Below are 24,838 nucleotides of genomic sequence, written 5' to 3'. Positions count from 1 at the left end.
AATTTGCATTACGAAATGGGTGAGTTTCATAAAACACTTCGTGGAGGGAAAGGTAAAAAGTGGGTAAATTATTTTCCAAAGTCAGCGGAACAAAGGCAATAAATCTCTCTTAAAGATTGCAATCAACTGCTTGCGTATTGTAATTGATAATTGAAAATTTATCATCGATTACTCTAAATAAGCGTAACCAATGACAGTTATTTTTAAGTTGGTCTGGGTACATATATGAGTATAAATGTTCTTCCGAATCAATTTGAAACTGAGCTTGGGAAAAAGGATTTTCGGCCCCAAAAGTCAATTGAGAGTAATAAAATCGTTGGGGTGGCGAAAGTGGAAACTTTTATGGGGGAGGCTGGAATTTGTGTTTATGGCCCAGTAAGTCCGGCTCAGTCAAACACCTACGGCGATTATTCTAATCATTTGCATTGTTTTTTCTGCCCAACTGACCAAGAGACCGACTGGCTGGTCATCCCCCAAAGCTACCCTCGATTGGGTGGGCGCGGGCAGTTGAATCCAAGAGATCCCAGTAACATGTTCGACAGTTCAATCTAAATCTATAGGCTGCTCACACACACACAATGTCGAAAAAGCTAAGCTAAAAACCAAATTCCCATTTGACCATTTTGTCTGGAAACAATAAAATGACCTCTCGCACACACAGCCACAGACAAGCGAACGCACACACATTCCGGCAATAGCATACGGAATCCCATAAATGTTGCAAATGGAGCAACAGAGTGAAGTTGTCATGCAGAGGATGCGATGCCTGTGTATAGCACAGCACCAAAACAACATCTACCCAAAACTGAAAAAACGTATTTCCTTTTTTAGACTTTTTGGCACTTTTTGGCAGGGGCCAGCAGCCGAAGGACTATTCTCATGCGACTGAGATGAAGGTTACACAATCTAACCGCATTAATGCCAACCCAGAACAGAACAGGCCAGAGCAGTAGGGAACAAGGCAGCCGGCCGGAGTCAGGGCGAAATGTGTAATTGTTGCCTAGAGGATTTGCAAAAAGATTTTCACTGTTATTTGAACTGCGTTTAAGGCTTCATTTACTGTGCCTTCCCTGCTGTGTTTACCGCCATAAATGCTATCAACTCTGCTTAAATGTACCAAATTGAAATGATCTTTCCATGTGATACGATGTAGGATAGTTTTCTGCAAAATGTCGCATAATTGGCGCAGTAATTGCGGTCCAGAAGTAACTGAAGGCCATACCATATTCGTTCGTAGCAGCACACCTCAATTATTTTCTTGGAAACATCAGAAAAATTAGAAAACAAAAGCATAAATATAATGTTTTTTTGAAAACACTTTTCAAACTTGAAAAATTTTCAGTTGTTCTAATAGTTGTAGTCTGGGTATTTTTAAATCTAAGCTTAACAATTTTTTTTACTGCACATGTTAGCCGCAGAAACATTCGTTCAACATTGACTCGACTCTTCCCAGAGCAGGGACTCCAGAGTGTGCCAAATCAATCAGTCGGCAATGCATAAATGACACAGTCAGGACAGGCGTTCTTCTCATACTCATACATTTGACATCGTCCAGCTGTCACACACGGCCGTTGCGGCTAATGTGGTCCCTTGTTGCAGTCTCCGAACCACTCCACTCTACTACACTTCTTGTCCACTCCGGGCCCATCAGTAGCAGCTACATGGGAATTATACCGCCCTCACCACCGACCAGACCCTTTCAATAGCCGCCCATGGAGTCACATTAGCCAGACACGATGAATGTGCCGGGCACTGGACAATGATGATGCCTTAGTGCTTGACTGGCTATAAATTTTGAATTAATTGGTGGCTGCTGAACATTCAGCCCTGAAATTTATGTTTTTCCTGGCAGCCAGTGCTGGAAATACCAGTCAGTGATTTCGAGCTTTAATTAGATGGTTGAAAGACTTCTCACCAGTGCACCCTTTGTTTTACCTTATGAAATTTCTACTATTTTGTTTAAGGTCTAACTTTGTATAAGTTTATGGTAGTAGTGTTTAATTTAAACTTCATTTCGAATCAACTTTCATCAGATTTAAATGGTATTCTCTTGAATTCAAAACGTCATTTCTCCGCTTTTACACAGCAAATCCTCTCTTCTCGTGCTTTTTATGCAATAAGCTGGAAAATCTGTTTTCGATTTTAATTTGATTATCTTTTGTAGTCGGCACAAGTGTCTGTCCAATTTAATCGCATTAATTTCACCGACCCATTTGAGCAGGCACATTATTTTTCCCGCTCCTTTGAAATTTTTTAATTTTTTGCTCACCCTTCAACAACTGTGATTAATGAGTTGTAAGAAAAAAGTGAAAGGTGCGCAAAAGTTGAGTAGGGCTAAAGGACAGCTGAGGAGGAATTCCTTTCCAAGGGTCTTGCATGATTGAGTTCTATTGAGAAAAGTGCACGGCTAAGCAGAATTTTTTTCTTAATTCAAACTGGCTTGGGTAATTTGCGCGATTGTTTTTAGCTGGTAGTGAAAGGAAATGAAAATTGAAGTGAAGTACTATTTCACCTGGTTAATTTAAAAGCTAGCTGGAGTGGTTTTAGCATATAGTTTAAAATTCATTTAGTTTTCTGTTCATTGAACAAAGCAAAATGTATTCAATTCATTTCGACACGATCCTGTAAGCCCTTATGAAATTGTGTAATAAACTTTTCGAGTTTTGGCATTATAGACAAATATTTTTAACTCATACTTTTCACTGTTTTGAATTTGTGAAACAAAATTAGCTGCGGGCCTTCCAATAACACTGCATCAAATGAAACAAAGAAATGTGTGCAAAAATCGTTTTAATTCAGCAATCATTGTGTGTGCTCATGGGTGGTTCAATTATTTAACTAAATAAACAATAAAAATAGTCGCAATTGTATGCGTATGTGCGGTGTTTTAAAAAGTGAATGTGTCTTCTGCATGTGCAGCCATTGTTTTACAAGCCTTTGTGGGCGCCGGGAAAGAGATGGTATTGGGATTGGGCCGGAATGGAGAGTGGATAGGGCCAAAACCAGCCAGAAACTGTCACTGACAGCACAACGTAAGTAATTTCGCGCATATGTTACGATGTAGAGGGAGGTATGGCCGAAACGGAGTGCACTGCGGGATAAAATGTCAAAAGCTATTGAATTGCATAAATTAATCTTGTTGTTTGGATAAAAAATTGTGTTTTGTGATTGTGATTTTTTTATCGAAAAAAGTGCATTACAAGGTTTGCATGTTTTTCTTTTGTTTGACAGGAGCAAGCTATGATTGACAATTGAAATACTTTGTAAACGGTCTAAAATATTAATTATATGTAACCGCAGGTTAAATGTCAACTTTAAATAACAAATTTACTAAAAAATGTCTAAAAAAAGTTAATTGGCTCGTATTAATATTTAAGCATGCAATATGCCACCAGCAACTGAAATGTTGAAAATAGGTCAACAAGAACTCAGATTTCTTTATCAGTGTAGATCCCAGGCGCCGTCATCAGGTTCGGCTTAAAGCCGGAGTTCGGCATATTCATGGCTGCTGCACACGACAAATTGAATTTTATGCAAAAGCTTCCGTTTTTTGTGACTCCTCCTTCTAATGCACACTTGCGAAACCCCTCGCGAACATCTTCGCCGTTCGCGGCGACGTCTATGGCCGTTCGTCTGCATTATAATTTGGTCTTTTGTTTTCTTTGCTCTCTGCGAGTCCCCGATATCCTTAGTTATCCCAGTGTTTTGCACTTTGCCATGGCATATCCGGCCAAGACGCGTTCTTAATGCGGTTTCCTCTGCTGGCTGGATGGCTGCTGCTGTCCCACTTTCATTCGTATCCTTTATATCCGCTTTGTTTTTCCTCTCTCTTTTTTCGCCAGCACTTTTCTGAGCATTGTGAAAAAGTGCCTTTGGTCCGCCATTAATGAGGAATTATGTTATCGCGCTGTTAAAATGCCATAACCGTAGGTTTCCCGGCTTCAAAACCCTTTGACATTTAATTGACCAGGCATAAATGATAATGTAGGCCCCGGAGGTCCCCAGGCTCGTTCAGATTTTATGCTGGAATTTGCATGAAATTCCAAATGAGTAATTTTCCTAACTACTCGATGCATAAAACATCCCAAATAACAATAGAACAGTTTACGCGTGTAATTGCATTTGTTTCGTTAGCATAAATGGCCGTGTTAACATCACCAGCATGAACTTAACAGAATTGCGCTCCCGGTCGTTCTCTCTCGGGCTGTTAACCTTTTACAGCTGTTAGGGGGAAATTACGAATATTGCGTATACGCCACCGAAACGCACCCTTCGGCTCGCTTCGGACCCGATTGGTTTTGCCTGTTAAGGTGTCGCCATTTGGCTTAGTTTCCTTTTGGCCGGTGTCAAGCGTAGTTCGCTTCTCGCTTTCAAGCCGTTGAACTTAAATTGGTCTAACAGTGAGGGTTATAAATGTTTCACAAAAATACAAACAAGAACGATCAGTGACAACTATTAGTGATCTGACTTTGTGACGCGGTGTAGTTTTAAAAAAATAAATGTAAAGTAAAAGTAATTTTCACAAAAATAAATAAAAAAATTTTAATATAAATTGCAAGTGACTAAAATATAAACAAATACTGAAACTAATCCTTTCTAATTTCGCACCGATAAAATAAAAAGATATTGACAGAAATATTTGAATTCAAAACCTAAAAACTAAAAAACTACATGTTTAAATTTTAACAATATTTAGACTAATAAATTTTAATTTTTGTGTAATAAAAATAAATAAAAAACTGGATCAATACACAATCAACCACAATAACAATATCAAAGTAGCAATAAAAAATAACAATTGATGACCGAGTTTCAAAATTGAACGGCAATCGAAATAAACTAAATTACAAGACACAAGAACCTCCCGCTTTCCACGCCGTCGAGCAAGGTCCAAATGTTTGAGTGTTCCGGAAGGCAGATGGCTAGAACCAAGACGGACAACAGTCAGAAGTCGAGGATGCGGAATGCGAATAGAAATGGGAATTGTGTTAAATCATTTACACTTCCGCTTCTGTTTTGTTTGTGCAATCAATTTAATATTATTTGTGTTATCCACGGCTCTGGCTCAAGGTCCAACTCCTTCTCAGCCCTAATGCATATGAGCCAGTCGTCCGGAACATTACATTTGTTTAACATTTGAGTTAACGCTTCATTGGGCTACCTACTCCGCCGCCATTACTTATGTATGCCTGGCCTTTCTCAGACTCAGACTCAGACTCAAGCTGGCAATCGAATTGGCATTCGCACTCACGGACAGAGACCAACTCAAAGCCCATCTGTTGGCAAAGACAAAACAGCATTTAAATCATTATTCGCAGCCAGACTCGTTCGGCTCCGATCTGCCTCCACCTGGGCTGGCCATCGAGAATCCTTTCAATTCATCCTGCGCGTGTCCTGCATTTGTAAGTTGGGACGGTGGGCGTGTTGGTCTGCTTCCTAGATGGCTGCCGGATGGCTGGCCATCCATATGTACTCCTTTTACGCCCCACTAAACACCCGCATAAATAAATTTCGTTAATGCCAAATAGTCTGGGGCGTAAAAGAAAGATGAGGTAACACAAGCAGGAGGCAAATGGAATGCCCATGCCGAAGCTTACCCAACTACATGTGGTCTGATTCCGGAAATCTATTTCTCCTTCATAACGTTAATATGTTTTCCGTTTATGGTTTTGTCCTTTAAATGCATTGAAAAACTAAACAAATTGTTTTTATATTATTTAGTAATATTTTACAAGCTAACGTTTGTAATTATCTTATCAAAGGACTAAAAGTTCCTATTTTCTTCAAGTTATAAAAAAGTTAAATTTTGTTAAGGAATTTTGGGTTTTGAGAATTTGAAACTGGAAACATTTTGGTTGGATAACTAACGCCAAGAGCACCCACATTACTAAAACCAACCAAAAACTTACACAAACATATCAAAAACAGGACTCGGCGCAAAATGCCGGTCATAAACTGGGGCACGGACGGAGGAGCAAGAGAATTTAGGATGGTTGTACAAGGATACGAGTAAGGGACCCAAAACACAGAGCCTTGCTCGACCGGTTAGGAATTGTGGGAATATTTAAAATTGGCCACGTGTTGTTCTTGCTGCCCAGCTTACCATACGACATTTTTCGCTTTTAGTTATTTTAGATTGCCTCGACAAGCTTACCGTGCAGTGCAATTTGAAAATATGTTAACCCTGCGATTTTGTGCGCCAAAGAACAGCCAACCACGCGAAGGAGAAGAACATATCGCTGCAGTTCGTGTCAAGGCGTGTACGCCATATTAAAAAGAGCAACGAATACTGCTCCGTTCAGGGGCCGCGGCAGGGATAAATTTGCAAAGGCTCCAGCGGCACAACGCCGCCAGACGACAGCCAATGTGACCCAGTTAAGGCCAAAGGATTTAGCCGCCCAAGGACCGCGAACCAAGGAACCGAATCGCGGAACGCGACACGGGATACGCGAACGCGAAGCTCGCAATCCCAGAACCGACACGCAGCAAGGATTATCAATTTGCTTGGCACTTTAATGGAGTTGGCCAGGATGCCGGGAAGCCTGATCCTTCTGGCCCTGCTCATCTGCTTGCCGGGTAAGCTGCGTCAAATATGAAATTATTTCTTACGATACATTTGTCGCATATTAAATGACCCGCCTTCCTCTGCCAGAATCTTTTTCTCGTGTTTTCCTTAAAAACAATTTGATATGCGCGGCTTAAAAGCATTTTGTGGGTGAATTCGGGGTATTTGCTGCCGTGTGTATTTGGCCTTTGTGAATATTTTAGGGCCGTCTGTCTGAGGTAAAGCAAAATATGACAGTGTTGGGAGACAAGCGGGTGCGACGCAGCTTGGTTTTAGCGTTTTTTACTTTCTTTGTCAGGGTCAATTTAAATTATACTGGCATTTTGGCAGATAAGTTTATGTAGCCTGGAAATTCAAGTCATTTCGTGGAACAAAAATACAATTTAAAAGCATATAACAAATATTTTTCCTAATTGGTTTTCCAAATAACAAATATTTTCATCAGAGATCCATTCTTAGAACAGGAATTTTGAAGAATTGTTTAGACGTAAAATATTGACGTTTAAATAAAATATTTAATGGCAGGCCAAATGGTCAACTGGTTTTCGAATTTATACTTGCAACTAAAATGTACATTTATTCTAATGGAAGTCCTAAAGTGCTTAGTTTTTCCCTGAAAAATAAATCAGAAAAGCTTCGAAGAGGTCCTCGAATTTCAGTTTTTATCGAAAAAAATGAGAAAATAGAGATGAAAAACCAGGGAGAGAAAGAAAGGTAATTAAAATCAAAATGGTTACATGAAAGGGCACAAATTGCTAAACTAAAAGTTGAGACCAAAGCATAACGAAAGTGACTCTCGACATTTTCATCAATGAACCAAACTCGATCAAACGCTGCATTCCTCCAGGTCTGCCTACATAGGTTTTTCTGTTTGTTTTCCTTTTTTTTAATGAAAAAGTTGCAAAAGCAATGGGAAAACTGCAGCAAGGTCGAGCAATAGGGAAAAATTCAATAAAAGGGGACGCCAGCTTTGATGGGTGTGGCACTGGATGCTTTAAATTGTGTTAAAAGCTTGAAACTTTGATACACCCCCGGATATACCACTGCCACTAACCCCATTTTCGGAAGCTGTTCGATTTGTTTGGCCATGAAAGTGATGAACGAAACGCTTGAGGAGATTCAGCCAATTGAACGAAAAATAACAACAATCAAAGTAACAAGTATGGGATGGGGTGGGGGATAGGGTGAAAAATGGACCGAGGAATAAAAAAGTTTCAAAACTTTTACTTTTGTTTAATCAAATTCAGCTGCCCGCTTGAGCACCATTGAATGCTTGTAGCAAAAAGTGAAGTAACCGAGAAGAGCCAGTCCCGAAAACGAACCTAACTCAAGCGCAGATTCCGTCCGACCTTCGCTCCATTGTTGGCTTTTTGGCTGACTGGCTGGCTGACTGCCTTGCGGTAGCGATAACTTGTTCAAGTCCTGGGTTATTCTCCCACGAGATGCCACTCGGTTAGCCGCCAAAGTGGCACGCCCGACTTAAACGCTTAACAACAATTATTACACAAAGTTACGCCCGCTTTCGGCCGCCCCTTCCTCAACCTCATCCACACTTTGCGGCCGTCATCATTATGGGTGATAACTAGGCTGGCATTTTGATGAGAGTGTCCGGCCGAGAGTCCTTAGTCTTGTCTTTCCCCATTGCGGAGATTGCGCCGCTCCTCAACTGCGGCCGAGCGCCCTGGGGTTAAGCCAATTTCCATCATCATCATCATCGTAATAGTCGCCACCAGAATTAGGCTCATCATGCCGGCAACATGACTATCATAATTAGGAAAAGTGTCGAAATGTTGTCAGCCCAAGACGGACACAACGGACATCAGTCAGTAGGCCTGCCGTGGGAGTACACTGGAATTTTTAACTTGCCTTATATATGGACATTATAATTAAATAAAAAGCAGTTTTTAGAAAAACATAATAACATGGAATTTTCTTTCCCTCCCTAAATAAGCATAAACTTAGCATCAAAATATCTTAAAATATTAGGTTCGTTTAAGAGCCTTCAAGCTTTAAATCTTAGTAGATTGAGAACTAAAAGTATAGATTTTTTAGTTTAGTTTAGTTTAGTTCAGAAAGATTACTTTTTTTTAAAGGAACATGTTTATAATATTTTAGATATTTTATAGTAGATTGAGAACTAAAATTATTGATTTTTGAAGAAAGATCCAAATTAGTTTGTATTAATATTATGTTTTTTAGTTTTGTTTAGTTCAGAACGATTACTTTATTTAAAAGAACATGTTTATAATATTTTATCATCCAAAAAGTTTAATCAAAGAACATCAGCCATTTCTCAGCTGCGATTTTTCGCATAGTACTCTCTCCTTCCGCAGTGGTTGTTATTATTGTTCTCATAACAATAATATAGTCTGACAAACAACAACAAGCAACTACACAAGAATAACAAAAACAGACTAAGGAGCAACTTTGACCCCGAACAGGCTTCCCGGCTGGGGCAAGTGTAGAGAGGCGTTTGATTAAAACACTTTCGACTAAAAATGCCCGCGGGACTTGGGAGTTCGCCTGCTCGGTTAATTTTTAGTGTAAGGATGCCGCTCAAGTTTCCTTGCAGTCCCAGCAGCATTTTCCCCATCATCGTCCTCGTCGTGGAGAGTCAATGAAATTCTGCATGATGAGGCTCATTTTATGTGTGAGTTCCCCCATCCGCTTTTCTCCGCCCCATCAGCCTCATTACGCAAGTTTTTCTCCGTTCTCCGTCGAGTGTTCGCCTTGATTTCCTTGAAGCCGCTTCGCGTCGCAACTGTTTGTGTCTCCGGTTTTTTATACACATATTTTTTTTTATTTTTTAGCTTTGCGCACAATTTGTTTTTACAGTGGCGGTGTCAGTGGGGGAAGGAGGTCTGTGTTCGTGCCTGCTTTTACAACTTTTTAGTTTGCGACTTTCCTCTCTGTTTTGGCGCGGAAAGATTAAGCAAATTTTTAAGGGCCCGCCAGTTCCCCTTCCATTCTCAACCACTCAGTCGTCTCCTTTTTAGACCCTGAGTTCCCTTTACAGTCCCATCATGCTGCTTTGGCCTAAATGATAATTTTTTTCTTAATAATTTGAGTTTATTATTTTGTTTTCATTTTTTCTTAGGTCCGGAGTCCGGACTTCCAAGTAATTCGCCTGTTTTATTGCACTTTTTTACGCTGTTTTGATTTGTTTCATCGCTGGTCGACACGCCCCTCTCCTGTTTGCCTACTTTGTGCCACACCCACCGCCTGTCTGCTGACGAGTTCCTTGGCTCGTCTGCCACCAGCTGTTGGTTTTTATATGTTTTGCGGGCAAATGAGTTGAAGTGCCGGACAGTGGGTTGAGATGAGACTAATGCTGGATTAAATATGAAGATTATTCCGTCATTTTTTAACGGAGATTATAATTAAGAATACCTTGGGATTTTCCAATAATAACATGTATGGTAAATAAGCATAGAAAAATTACGTATACGTAGCGTTGAACCTCTAACCATACAGCATGGTTAGTAGTAGTAGTTAGTATGCTGTATGGTTAGTGGTTGAACTCATACAACTAATGAGGTGAGTTAGTACCTCAGCCCTGTGAAAATATTCTCCCTTACTAGAAACTTTCTTTAGTTAGTAGTAACTGGATATACCTATATCCTGTGCCCACTGTGCTTCAGGGAAATGGAATTTTTGTAACTTTATTATAATCAAGTTGGCTGCAGTGCATCATTAGTGCAGGCAATTAAAAAGTTTTTTATATGCAATCGCTTTATCTTTATTGCACGTACACGAAGCATAAACATAAAACATGATAACGCACACACACCCACCCAGACACCCAGCGCGACTCTCTACCATACACATAGGCTACACAGCATACGCACGACTTGGCCCGGACCGTTAAAAGAGGCTTCCAGAGTTTTGCATTTACTTTGAGCAGAACAAAATACGCTGAACTTGATTAGAAAATGGCGGAGGCCCCATCTATTCTCGCGTCTCTATGGAAAACTTTCTCCTTTCCACACGATACTCAATGGGTAATGAAGAGCTCTTGATGATTGGCATGCAGAGTATTTGTGGGATCACTGTTCATTAGTTAATTAAAGATGGGTCATCTAGGTACTCTTTGCTTTGCATTGCCAATAAAAAATATCTGCCAATTTTAATTAAAATAATGAAACAGGCAGCGCCATCCCTCGCTTTACTTTTCTTTCTTATCATCAGACTGAAAACTATTTTCCGACTCTCGCACTTTCACTTTTACTTTCTCTTTGGCTGTTTCTATCTTTGACTTTTGCAAAAGTTTTTCCCAAAATTTATGGCGCCAATTTGGCAACTTTACTCGCTGTCTGAATGTGTGAGGGCGAGGAATGAAATATATTTAGAGAAAATTTAGAAAAGTATATTTATTTTAAGATATACTTTATTATATATTCAACATATTTCAAAATTTTTAAAGAATTAAAAATTGTACCTAAGTTTTTCTCCCTAAAATATTTTTATGATGATAAGTGGGATAAATTTCTTCCTGTGCAGCAATCTGCATCCAAGGAAGCCCCAAAAGTACTCGAATCGTATGTCAAAGGCGCATAAGTTATTACCCATTTTCGTGTATATTTTATTGCTTTTCCAGGTGGCCATGAATCGAGGAGTACCACGAATCCTCCCTCTATATCCAACCTTGGGTTGCTAAGACGACCCAACAAGAATTTTATTCCAATTATCAGCTTTGGGCTCAAACTTCGCTCTTTTGTTAAAGTTAGACACCCTCTCAACTTCAAGTACATGCAAATCAATTCAAGTCGGTAATTAGCTAATTAATTTCACTTTCCGCTGAAACTCAACTTAAGCTCTGGCCATTGAGAAGTAGTTGTCGAAAAATTAAGATTAATTTATTGAACCGAAATGTGGAGACCGTAAATCGTTTTAATTGTCGTAACGAGTATTTCAGATAAATGGGGATCAGAGCATTTGAAATATAAGTAAGCCGTTTTGGGAGCCGACCAAGGGACAGTGGACAATGAACAAAACACTAAGTCATTAATTTCCACTCACAACCTATTCATTCTTCGTTTTGTGTATCTTTTTTTCTTACAGAAACAAGAGCCAGCCAGCCGGAAGGGACATCAATATTAAACGGCAGCGAAACAAATGGGCGACCCCTTCAAAGAACTCAATCAAGGCGCGAGGCATTAATTCCGGCGACAACGCAAATGGCCCGGACATCGGACAAAGCAGCCGCATTTAGGCCAACAATGGCAGCTGCAGCTCTGGCTTTGGCTTTGGATGCAGCCCAGAATCGTTCCGAGCACAATGTCGCCATTAATAACATCAGCAACAATGGCGATCAGCGCCTGACCGCTGCCCTGGAGGCGAATCTGATTATGAGCAGTCGGAATGTCCAGGAGCAGCAGAGCTACAGAATCACGCACGGCGACAATGGCACACTGGCTGTACCGCCTGTGGCTGCAACCACTGCCACAGCCACCACTGAGCCAGCTCCGACAACAACGACCACAAGGCGCACCACTCGCCGACCTGTCCCAACCACCACGCTGAAGCCACCGCCGACAATAGATGATTACCAAACAATAATTAGCCAGGCCGGCACCCACGCCTATCTGCCATGCAACGTAAGTTGAATCCACAGAACCGAAATGCGAATCAATATCCAGCACATCCCGGAGAAAACTCTTTGGCACAAGTGCTCGGAAAATTCCATGAAAATTCAATCAGTCAGGCAAACTCTTTCGGGCTCCACTGTTTACCCAACAATCCATCCATCTGGGAGAAGAAGTTTCCCGGCAATTTGTTGGCTGTGCAAATATTTACAAAGGCATTTTTATTAATCATTGATAATTTATAATAAGCAGCTGATTATACAATTCCGGCTCGGTCCAATCAGTTTTTCGCGCAAGAGGATGCCATGGGAGGGTCTCAGGATGTAGGGCCCAGGGGATGTGGCATCGATTGGCACAGCTTCCGTTCTCTTTTTTTTTTACCATTTTAGAGCTTTGAACTAATTTACGCTGGCCGCTGTCGGAACTGAACGAAAACAAAACCGGAAATTGCCGATGCTGATGTCGATGCCACGCCCTGGCCAAAGGGCATACATAAGCAGTTGAGATTGCACTTTAAAAAATTTAGTTTTTGAGGGAATATAAAGATATTGATTTAAGGAAACATATCATTTTTCAAAAAGTTCATTTTATGAAGTTACTCATACGCCCCATAAGCCATTTAAAATTTATGAGACTAAATTTTCTTTGTTTCAAAATAATTCAGGATAACAGAAGGGCAAGTTGTTTTCTTGATTTATTATTTCAAGCTCATTTTTTCCATCAAACACAAAAGTAATCTTGTTATTTTCTGTGTAGAAGTGGAAAAAAAGACAAGAGGAAGCTGAAGGAGCCAAGGGAGACACATTTTTGTTTGAAGCTGCTCAAAAACGATGACCCAAATAGTTGACTATATACTTACACACATTTATATATCCCTTCTGCACACAAGTACGTATTTATGTACGCATAAATTGGGAGGATGGAGAGAGAGTGAGCAACTAACTGATAGAAAAAGAAGGACGGGCAGTGTCCTGGTATCCGCTAATAACTCAGTTACGCGCTTGCTGCTCCTTGGCGCTGTGCCTGCTGCATCCGCCTGCCGCCTGCCACTTCCCCATCCGTATACCCTTCCAGATCCACCCTTTCCCAGGTCTTGCATATCCGCGAATCGCATTGAAAATTATAATTGGCGCTGCTGGATGGTAACGCTGCCAGTGCCAGAGGTGCTGCTAACTGTTTGGACAGGAAATTACGGGAGAGTCATGCAGTAGAACGCAGGGTTTCAGAAATAAATATTCCTTCTAACTGACGGCTCCAGACACTTTCCCGGGTGGCTCTCATTCGAAGGAAGTCAGCTGTGAGAAAAAGTCAGCGGGAGTCCCGGTGCCGAGTTAATTAAAAGATGCAACTGAGCAGCGAGGGGGAAAAAGGTTTTATTTACTTACCTTTACTTGCCGCATTCTGCGAAAGCGCTTTTCCGATTTTCCAATTCATTTAAGTTCTTATTTGTTTGGGCTTCAGCAAACAAAAAGGGGAACAAATTTCCCCAAAATTGGCTAACTGCGTTAATGGTTTTGTATAAATTGAAATCCACTTTCTTGCCTCTTTGCATCCAAAATCATTTAGAGTTAACTATCGCCTGAATACAAAGACCTATCTATCGTCTCAATTCTAGCATAAATAAGTATGCAAATTTAACCAAATATCGAATATATGCTGGAGAGAGCAGAGTTCCCAGGCGAGAAAGTGCTTCCTCAACCATGAACTTCCCCTGGGCGAAAGCGAAAAACAATCTACTATAAAATATTTATCAGATAATTTGAATACATACGCACATGCCTGATACTCGGATATACCACACTCGCTTTTGGCTGATGGCTGTTGGCGTAGGGAATCGCGTGTATATTTATATGCCCGAAATAATCTTCAAATCTGCTTAAACCTAATCAATTAATAATACATTTTGAGACCGTGGGCGTTACAAAGAAGAGCAGCTGAAGGATAACGAATCGAGACGGCACAAAAGGAATCGGAAGTGTGGGGGAATCCCGCAAAAATGCTTTGCCTGCAAGCACTTGAATATTTTTTACCCAGAATCGACAGACCCTGCTCCGCCCCACCCGCTGTCATTCTTTTATTTTGCTTTTTTTCGGCGAAGTCAGCGAAAAGTTTTCTCCCATTTTTGTACTTTCTCGTTGTAGCGTTGTGTTATTTCGAAGCAGACATGAAGGCAGGCACTTTGAGGTGTATTGTTGTGTGAAAAGAATGAGGAAGACGCTGCACAGAAGACAGAAGAGAATCAACAAAATAAAAGAAATTATTTGCAAACAAGTTTAGACGAAAATTCGCAATGTTATGAGCAAACTTTGCTGTCTGCTCGACTGTGATGGAAAACGATGCTCACCCGGAGCCCTAATCTGAAGCTGATGATGACGGCAGCGATGGTGGCACAAAGCGATTCCAAGGAGAGGGCAACAAAGCGGGTCCGGCTAGGGGCCACCCGCCAGGATGTGACACACTTTCGGGAGCTTGAGCTGCAGCTAAAACTAATTAACAATATTTAAATGGCAAACATTCGGGCATCTGATAACGGCCGACGGGCCATCACTTTATGGCGGAATTAAACGCAATATACACGGTGAGAGAGGCGAGAAATTTAAATTAGCTAATGCCAGGCAGGTTCCGCGCCGAGACAGGCCACACAGGGATATTTGTCAGCCGCAAGGACAAAAGGCAGGACGTAGCAGCCGACTTACTTACACTTGCCACGTACTCGAAGTCCTGACTTGGCTCCTTGCCCGAGTGGATAAGCATCTTTACTTAATGCCGGGTATAATGTCGATGCTCAGCCCGATAATAATGTCCTTAGAGCCGGCAGAGTCCTAGCCCATCCCGGCCCCATTGTGGCTTCTGGTTTGGTGAAATTTAATAAACTCTCACACTGCACAGTGGCTTCGATCAATGATTTTTCGATTCTGTCATAGATAGTCAACAGAATCATTTTGTATGGAAATTTTGTCAGCTCGTGTATCTACTGGGAAATGATTAATTAAACATGCATTAGGGCCTCCAATCAGATGTTTCCATTTCGAAATAAAAAGGAAAATAATGGAAAATAAAGGGAAAATGAAAATATTTCTTTGTGCTGAGTTTTTAAGTATAATGCTCAATAATGGGTAGAAATTTTGTTACTTTTACTCAAAACTAAAACCAATAATAAAAGAGAGCTTTAAACTGTCCCATTTTGACTCTAATATGACCTGACAACTTAAAGCTACTGTCTCCAATCAAATTTATGGTCCAAAGTCTTTGGTTTAGTGAGTTGATTTGTCTTCTGAGAGCGTAGATGTTCATATTCATTTAAAATAGATAGTTTCTGACAGCACGTGCTCAACCAGCAATAACAGAGTGAATGGATGTGGGTGGAGCTCGGGAGCCAGCCGTGCTCCAGTGTCTGGCACTTCCTCTTCCTTGGCGACATCCCCAACAACAATAATAGCAACAACAACAACAAAGACAATAATAAGAGTGGCGCGGCAACAACAAGCCCATAAAACGCAAATGATTATAGTATCTAATCATGACGTTGTCGTCATCGTCGTCGGAGATCTGGGGTCCTCGTTGTCTGGGCCCAGACACCGACAATGTATTTGATGACAGTGGTTTAAAAGACTGTCATTTGCCTCTGTCATGACGCCTCCGATTCGGCCAGTGGCTATAATAACCCGCGCTTTAAGGATGACTAAACACCGGAAGAAATGCAAAACATTAAAATGCATTCACATCAGAAACTCATGAACAATAAATTCGCGAACCTTTTAAAACATTTAACCGTTTTAAAAATGTATAGGTATTTCTATTGCTTTTTCTATACATTATGCTAAACTGAATAGGCTATTATAATTATTGAAAATAACACATCACTTATGGAAGGATGAACTTCCGTTTCTATGGCCTGGTATCTAATGGGTTTTATTGTGTTTTCTCTTTTCGAAAGCTGCCTGAACCAATTGCCACTAAATTATTATTGTCATTATTGACATAAATGAATCGTCGTTTTGTTATCGTGATTGTTTACCGCCTTCCCGGTGACACTCCTTCCACCACAAACCCAAAACACACAACAGAGGTAGAGAAACGTAAACAAGTTAAAGTCCTGCTGACGTCATCATCATCATTGTTACGACCATAATCGCTTTGACCATTCCTCGGGTTGGACAGCTGGGATTTGCTGTTTGGATAGCTTTCTGAGCGGGGGATAATTGAATTAATTTTAAAAATTGAAAGCCACAATTGAATGACTTTTCAATAATTGAAGTCAAACTTGCTGTCTCATTTATGTCAGGTGAAGCAGCTGGTGAAAAAGCCCATCTCCTGGCTGCGAATGCGGGACGGTCACATCCTCACCGTGGACCAGACCACCTTTATTGCGGATCAGCGCTTCCAGTCGGTCTTCTCGCCAAATCCTGAGCGATGGTCGCTTCAGATTAAGTACGTCCAGGTGAAGGACGAGGGAACCTACGAGTGCCAGGTGTCCACGGAGCCCAAAGCCAGTGCAATTGTGCACTTAAGGATTGTTGGTAAGTTAATGGTACATTTCACAAAAAGCATAGCATACTTTTTTGGGTTCGTTTCTCGTTATAATTCTACTTAAAAGATATCAAAAATAAAAATAAAACAAGAAAGGAAAGCTAATTGCGTAATTTCTTACAATAAGAAATCTAAAAAAAAGACCAAAGCTTCTATCTTAAAAAATACAATAGTTGGTATTTTACCAAATACCATTTCCGATCGTTCAGTTATATGGCAGCTATAACATATGGTTGGCCGATCGACTACGTCCATTTTTTGTGATAGGATCCCTTCAAATTGGGTTTTCCCCTACAAGGATGTCTATATCTTCCCCAATTCTTATCCGATTCTCAAGCATCTTTAACGATTTCTGGATCGATTCTCCACCATTCTGCATCAAAATCCTGAGACAAAATATTTTTTATATTTTTTGTCCATTTTTCGTGATGGGATCCCTTGAAAATGGGGTTTTCCCCTCTAGGGTTCATAATTATGCCCATATCTTCCCCAATTCTCATCCGATTCTCAAGCGGAGTATCTTAAACGATTTCCTGATTGATTCTTCACCATTCTGCATAAAAAAAACCCTGAGACAAAATATTTTTAATATTTTTTGTCCATTTTTCGTGATTCCTCTATAGGATTCTTATGAAATTTGATATGTCGTATAAGTTTGCCAGTAATAGAATCCAAAAAACAAAACCCTTATGCTTACATCAACTCAGGAGGTGATCCTTCACAGCGTTTCACATTTTTGACCAAAATTATATTACCCTCTGCAAGGTAATAAATATTTATTTATTTCAAATCGCATTTTATTATAGTCTAACTGTTTTTATTTTACAAAAGTTTTGTAAAAATTTTAAATAAATCAACCCAATTTTGATTTCAAACAACACAATACATAAACGTGGAATGTCAAATGCACGCAGGTGTGTTCAGAGGAAATCTACTATCTTGTGCCCTAAATTACTGTCCAAACATTGCAATGACCTATTGGCCTTCATCCGCCAAAATCAAAGCCAAACCTAAACCAAAACCGAAGCCTCTGACCACACCTATAAATCTGCAATGACAGAGACAATAAATCAATGACCGATGCACTTTCGCGTCTACCCGACTCTGCATTCGAAATCTGTGTTTGAGTTCTTGCCCCACAGACCCCACTCACTTTCTCTGTCTCGCTCTCTTTGTCTGTCGCCCATAGAACCGAAAACCGAATTAATTGGGGAGTCAACGCGACATGTGAAGGCCGGAAGTCAAGTGAAATTGCGTTGCATAATTAGCCAGGCTCTGGAGCCGCCGCTTTTCATTAATTGGTTTTACAATCAGAAGCAAATCTATTTGCATAATCGTCGCGGTTGGCGTACGGAAATTGAACGCATTGAACTGCCAGCGGAAGTGCCAACAACCAGCACAACCACCACTAGCACCACCACCACCACCACAGCAACAACACCAGCAGCAACAGCTTCCACCACATCCAGTAGTGGATCAACAGCAGCCTCGACATCCAAATCGGCATTGGAGTCACTTAATGGCTTGGCTACCATAACACGTTCATACATTTTAGATGCCATATCACCGAATGATGTGGCAAGTGGCGCTGTTGCCGGGACGACAGCCCCCGAGCTTGCAGCAGATGTGGATGCAACGTCTCCGACTTCAGGCAATCCACCGCCCATCTTGGCATCCACGGCAGCTGCAAATCCAGCGGCATCCGCCGATGGTGCAACAACAATGACAACAGCCTCGATGGCGGCGACAGGTGACTCGGCAATAACAACAAACACCTGGATGACGAGCACCTCAGCAACAACCACATTCACCGACTCCACGGAAACAACAACAACAACTGTGGCAGCAACAACGACAACCTTGCTACCAAGCAGCAGTTTCATTAAGCAGATAACAGTAAGTGGCTTACCGCATCACATCCGCCCACACACCCAGACACTCCCAGGCCCCTCAAAAGGCCACGCCCCTTCATGTTGGGAAAATTTCCCATTAAACGCCTTTTCATTACACAAATTGGCGTGAATGCGCGGCAGGTAAAATAATTTTTATTAAATTTTTATTGTCGACGTTTGTCAAATTATAATATGTAATACTGCCTCACTTGATCTTGTCTGACGGCTGTCTCGGCCTCTGAATAATACATGCGCTTATGCATGCACTGAAATACGATGGTGAAAATTATTAAAAAATATTTAAATCGAATTTTAAAAGATAGAGCATCAATAGAGCCAAACTACAATGCCAACTAAAACTAACTCTAGTTGAAAATACTACCATGATACTATACTTTTTCTTCGAGTGAGTTTCTGATGATTTTATTATACAATTTCAGGCGGCTTCGCTCATCATTCCGGCCGTAGTCAAGCTGGATTCCGGCAACTACACATGCAGCCCCTCGAACAGTGCGCCACGCACCATTGTGCTCCACGTGCTAAATGGTAAGGGGGGTGGCCAGAACGGCAGCGGTATGAATGAGGTGGCGGATAAATGGGGAGGTGGTGGTTCAGGCGTTAACTGTTTGTCTGGATGGCCCGGCAATTGAATTAAGTTTTCATTTAGCTTAATTGAATTTTATTCGGATGCGTTTGTGTTTGTTTTGACTTTTGATTTTCGCGAAATATCCGCACAGTGGATACCGAGGCGGCGTAACTAAAACACAAAAACGGTTAATTAAATTCGAAAATGTTATTAAAGTGGAAAATATCTGAGAATTTGAATAATTTTTTGTTGCACTTTCAATTTGGACGAAACCACTGTTCCGGCAATTTGAGAGGTTTTTATTTTGTTTACACAATTTCCTACAATGGCAAACACAATGGCACAATGCTGAAATGCTGGAAATGAAAACCAAAACCAGACCAAAGCAAACCCAACCGAACCAAGCCGAAAGTGCGGGAACGAGGCAAGAAACGGTTGCAGTTTTATTGTTATCTCGAAATGGCCACAATTGCGTTATTTGCTCAATGTCCGCCAGGCAACTTGGACAACAAGGACCAAGGACGCTGACAACAATGACAGTGATGCCGAGGTAAATGTCCATGACGATGGAGACTGGGACGACGATGACGATGACCTATAAATGTCGCAACGTAATGGTTAGCTATCTGTCTGAATATCCATTTGTTCTTACAATTTGTCTATCCGTCGTGCTACAGATAAACTAAAAGTTTCTTTATCTTCGGGGATATTTTTAAAACATCAATAATATCATAACTGAATTTATTGCAAGGTCATTAAATTTCTGAATTTTCTATAATTTATTTACAATATCTACAAATTCATTCAAGTCCAGATTTTTCTTTAAGTGAACTTGTCACAAATTTCCGTTTGCATTTAAATCGTTTGGCCAACAACCCCTCTAGACTTTGCTTTTTTTGTTATTCCTATTCCTGATCCAGTTCCTGGTCCTGGCTGTCAACTCCGACATGTGCTCGCCTGTGTTTGCCAGCTATTTGTAGCCTGTCGTTTTCCGTTTGAAGCACGCTACTTAAAGCCACTTCACCGGCACTGACAATATGATTCGACTCTGTCGGGTGCAAACTCACACTCAGTTGAGACAGGCGACACAACAAATGCCCGGCGATTGTGACTGATGACACCTGACGAAGGACAAGGACTCTCAGCAGGACTCCGGGCAGACAGGAACAAGTTCCGTAGGCCGGGCGATGGCTGTCAAGCTACAAATAATGGCCATAAAAATGCCACCCGGGTTGCCACACTTTTTTCCTGCCTAGGCATAGGTACGCACAACACTGATGAGAGGTGCTTATGTCCGGATCAGAAAGGGCAAAATATCTCAAAGATTTTAAAATTAAATTTCCAATTTAATTTGCAGTGAAATGGCCGCATTGTTTTCGGGCTGAAAGCAAACATCATTTATAACACGGAATTAATGTATTTTTAATATTCGACTAATTGACGTAGATAAAAGAAAAAGGCTCAGAGCCACTCGCTTTTTGCTGGCGTTAAGCCGGGCAAATGAGTGAAAACATGTTAAAGCCGAGGATAATGAAAAACAATACTCTGGAGGCATGTAGGTGTGGGAGTGTGCCTGTGTGTCGGCCCTGACTGAGTGCCACACCATAATGAAATTTCAGCCAGAAGAGAGCTTTCTCTCCCGCCTTACTTTGTGTTTTTTACATAATTTTAATAACATTTTCCGCGAATCGTATATAAGTGCGAAAAGGTTAATAAACTTAATGTCATTTCTGGTTCACAATTCTTGTGGCTCGTTACGATATTTCGTTGCGTTGCACTGCACTGCGCTGCGTTGCATCATGACAAATGATTATTAATAACTTAATGATATTATCATTTATTTATTAAGGGATTTTTATTATAATTGCACTTTCCTCTGTGATTTATTGAATCAGCAAGGGCCCTAGCCCTGGTCCAGTTCCACTTCACTGGCATAATTAATTTGCTTATTCGCTTGCCACCCGCGTCCTTTCTCTTTGTGAAGTGGCAATGTCAGAGTGCGGTCGGTGCTTAAATTTATTCAAGTTTAATTATTTTAAATAAATAATTTCATGCATATTCGACAAGCCTTCTATACATTGCATAAATGATTCCCCAGACCGCAGCTCATTTTAGGCTCGAATTGCGATGACTCGCATTATTTTGTTACCGTTGCCAGAGGATACATATGTATAGTGGTTATGGTAATTGATACTCGGGGTAATGGAAAAGCTAGCACTGCGAAACTGATAATTAATTTGGCCTAATTGTGGTTAACTTGTCGGCTCTTTACTTGTTCGGACTAGTACACTATTCCAGTTGCCATATGGGCGCTTTTAAGTGGGAAATTCACCAGAACCACTAAATTAGTACTGAGAATGAAGTGATTAAGCCATAATAACTCGGCTTCTTTTGTAATATTTTATTTTAAAGTATCTTTAAAGAGTGATATTTTAAATTTTAAATGAAATTTAGAAAATTAGCATAACCTTTTACGGATTCCCGTGAATAAATAATATTTAGACTCTAATGAGCTGGGCGGGTATCATCAGGGTTTATTTGCCTTGATACTATCAGTTAATTTGAAGCCAATGTCGATGCATTTTCAATATTTGCAATGTGCGCATTTCATGCGGACACCACAAAAATCCATCAGCCATATTATCCGTATACGAAATTCGGGATACGCCCACATAAACCCATATACATGTGCAAAACCGCGCACACACCCACTCATGTTTGCTGTTCAATTTTGCAATAGAAATATTTAATTACAATGGGCACTTTATTTATCCAATCGAGTTCAGACGAGTTGAGCCGCATTGGATTGGCGTCAGTGTAGATTTAATTTGAAGCAAAATAAAATTGATTGCGATGTTAAAGGATTGGGCGGGTATTGGGTTTCTGCTCTGGTGGTCGGGATTTGTGCTGGAAAGCCAAAACCTCAAAATTCTCGACCCACGGCTAACCTGTTTTTTTCTGATCGGCAGGTGAATACTCCGCCTCCGCCATTAAGTCCGGCAGTGTCAGCTGGAGCACGCTAATTGGATGTCACGGCTATTTGCACTGGCGGTATGTTTCAACGCTTCTGACACTTTTGTGGATTATTAAATGTGCCGTGGCCAGGGACATCTGCCAGCCGAAAGGCAGCCGGTCCGCCACAGCAAGGATATCCCGGACACCATCTGTAAATGGAGCAGAGGCAAAAGTATCAGAAGGAGCAGCCATCGAGGCAAAATCAAGGACCAGCTTCATCAGAGTCAGCAGCTCAATTAGTGCCACCAAAGTGGCTGAAGACAAGACTTGAGTTTCCCTCCGGCTAGAGCAAGGCCACATGAATTTTATTCCATAAAGGAGGCTATGAATAAGGATTTTACGCGACATAAACATATTACACACTCATCGTCGAGGCAATACATAAGAAACTTCATGCATAGTAATATTATTCGAAATAATCGAGATTAATAATGGTTTTCCATCTGAGTGTAAATTAAAGTTTAAAGTAAATCTTAAGTTCGAGCATATCGCATTTGCAAGAATTGTGTAAATAGAATGCACAGTATTCTCCTTCCAAGGACAAAACTACTTCCCTACTTTAAAATTTGGCCATGGTTGTATCATATAAGTTAATTAAACACCTTCACCAAGGTATTGATAGAATTTTAATAAATAATAAAATAAAATAAAAATAATAGTACCCTACGAATAAATCAAAATAAATGATAATATTCTTTTAAATTGTAATATTATTTTGGGTTTGATGCCATTTTCTTAAGTTTCCTTAAGATATAAATTGTAAATATGTATGTATACCTTTAGATAATGAATAACCCTGATTTCCTAAGACTTAAAGCTAACCTTTATGCATAAACATTAAATGATACATAAACTAAAAACATCTGTGTAAATAAGCGAATGTTACTGCGTTCTATTCCTCTAAATAATCCACGCAAGCCAAAAGAAAATGTATACATTAGTTAGTATATAAAAGACTTACAAAAATTTTAGACGCAGCTACGCCAAAAATTGAGAAAAAATAAAAGAACCTAAAACAAAACCCAAAATTTAATCAACTAAATAAACAGAAATGTAAGGAGTTGCTCCAACGTTGCGTATACTTGATTTGCAACCACATTCTAAGGTTACTGCAATTAAAATTGAAATAAAATGGAAAATCAATTGGAATGATTTGAAGTGTTTGCAATAATTCTTAAGCCATTACAAATAAGAGAAATACAAATAAATAAAATACAATTTCTTCAATGGAATCAAAGTAATTTCCTTTTTCGTTTCATGACAAGGTTCCCAATTTAAATCGCATCTTTCTGAAAAAGAGACAGGGCTAGTGTGAATAATGGTAAAGCTCTTCCACCACTGCCCACAAACTAGTTTTTGCTAAAAATATTCATACTATACACATGGAGCTACGTGGTGGTCAGTCAACTCACATATTCAGGCACCGCCTCAGAATTGTGGACAAGTTAGTTAAATATTCATTTGTGGCTCCACCACTTGGCACACCCGGAGGTCGCAGCCAAAACTACCACCACACCACACAAAAAATAACGAAGGACAAAAATTATTCTTACTAACAACGCATTAAGCTGATGCATATGAAACTAGGATCCCAGGACAACCGAATGGATGTCAAAATATTAGCACCCTTCGCACTGTGAACTTTTTCCAATGGTTAGTTTCGGTGGTTACTCGGTAGAAAGGGCTTGACTATGCATAAACCATATCAAAAAGCTATAAATTGGGATACAGATAAATGAGTTTTGGTTTTGGCATTGAACTCATATTTTTGTGAATTTTTAAAAGCATTTTTTGGTTTTTCATTATAACTAATTCCAATTTATGGAATCCAAAAGAGTGGAAAAATGTATATGACTGTTTATTGGAGTTATTCAAAAATGTCAATGATTTTTTGCAAAAAACTTTTCATTTCATACATAGCTCATATTATTTTTTCTGATTTTTCAACTTTAATTAAGATTAATAATGCACTTGGGGGTTAGTGTTTACTCATGAAATATGCCAAAAAAAGCTACGCAGATTTTGAAAAAACTCTTAAAGAATTATTCCATCCTCACAGCTATACTGCGGTTTGGTTGCCCCCCAATACGATAATTTCGGGTTCGGGCGGCATTTAAGGAAATGGAAACTATAAAGAGAGGAAAAATCAAAATGGAAATGAAAATCGTTCTTGGCATTGTATTGCATTGTTCCAACAAGCACACGCAAAGTGGTTGACGAGTTTGGAGGAGAGTGATGAGGCAGGAGATGGCGGGTGACGACCCCTGAGCGGTGAGATGAGCAAGAATATGGCATAAATCAGACTACACACAGAGCTCCCGGCAACCCTCTCCCGACAACGGCCCATCCCGCCCTTGTCAGCCAATCATAGTTTTCACACTCTAGTTAACATCATTGTCACCGGGGCTTCACTCACTCTCCGTTTTTGTGCAGACAAGTGTGGATACAAAAAAAAAATTGGTTGACGTTTGCAGTTTGTCACCAGCCTTTCCGCACTGCATACCGAACACCACCCACACCATACCCTGCCCTGCCAAATACCCTTGTATTTGGTGCACAATTTTTCAACGAATTTCCATTGCCGGCCACGTTTGCCACCCGTTTTCGGATGGAATTCTGCTTTTGTCGTTTTTAAAATTTTACCAACGTTGACATTTAAGTTAAT

General features: G+C 40.3%; 1 protein-coding gene across 4 annotated transcripts; it reads left to right on the top strand.

Annotated features, from left to right (window-relative positions):
• Positions 1-22,811, top strand: dpr15 (defective proboscis extension response 15). Of its 4 annotated transcripts, none has more exons than XM_070281799.1 (6): positions 1-19; positions 11,627-12,162; positions 16,436-16,670; positions 17,870-18,576; positions 19,013-19,118; positions 22,128-22,811. In XM_070281799.1, exons 1-6 carry the CDS (start codon positions 16-18, stop codon positions 22,442-22,444), a joined length of 1,905 nt encoding a protein of 634 aa, XP_070137900.1. In that variant the 5' UTR covers positions 1-15; the 3' UTR covers positions 22,445-22,811. The 4 variants fall into 4 exon arrangements, with proteins under 4 accessions (XP_070137900.1, XP_043068215.1, XP_070137902.1 ...); XM_043212280.2 differs by lacking the exon at positions 1-19 and adding an exon at positions 6,133-6,576; XM_070281801.1 differs by lacking the exons at positions 1-19; positions 11,627-12,162 and adding an exon at positions 15,991-16,048.
• The last annotated feature ends 2,027 nt before the right edge of the window (positions 22,812-24,838 follow it).

Source organism: Drosophila bipectinata, chromosome 3R (assembly GCF_030179905.1).
Source record: "Drosophila bipectinata strain 14024-0381.07 chromosome 3R, DbipHiC1v2, whole genome shotgun sequence".
Classification (NCBI taxonomy): domain Eukaryota; kingdom Metazoa; phylum Arthropoda; class Insecta; order Diptera; family Drosophilidae; genus Drosophila; species Drosophila bipectinata.
The sequence above is the reverse complement of the archived record's forward strand: the minus strand, read 5'-3'. Positions and strand labels throughout refer to the sequence as shown.

Coding starts and splice junctions, on each gene's coding strand:
- dpr15 (XM_043212280.2), top strand. CDS start 6,516: ATGGAGTTGGCCAGGATGCCGGGAAGCCTGATCCTTCTGGCCCTGCTC. Junction 6,577..11,626: donor CCTGCTCATCTGCTTGCCGG/GTAAGCTGCGTC, acceptor TTTTTCTTACAG/AAACAAGAGCCAGCCAGCCG. Junction 18,577..19,012: donor GTTTCATTAAGCAGATAACA/GTAAGTGGCTTA, acceptor ATACAATTTCAG/GCGGCTTCGCTCATCATTCC.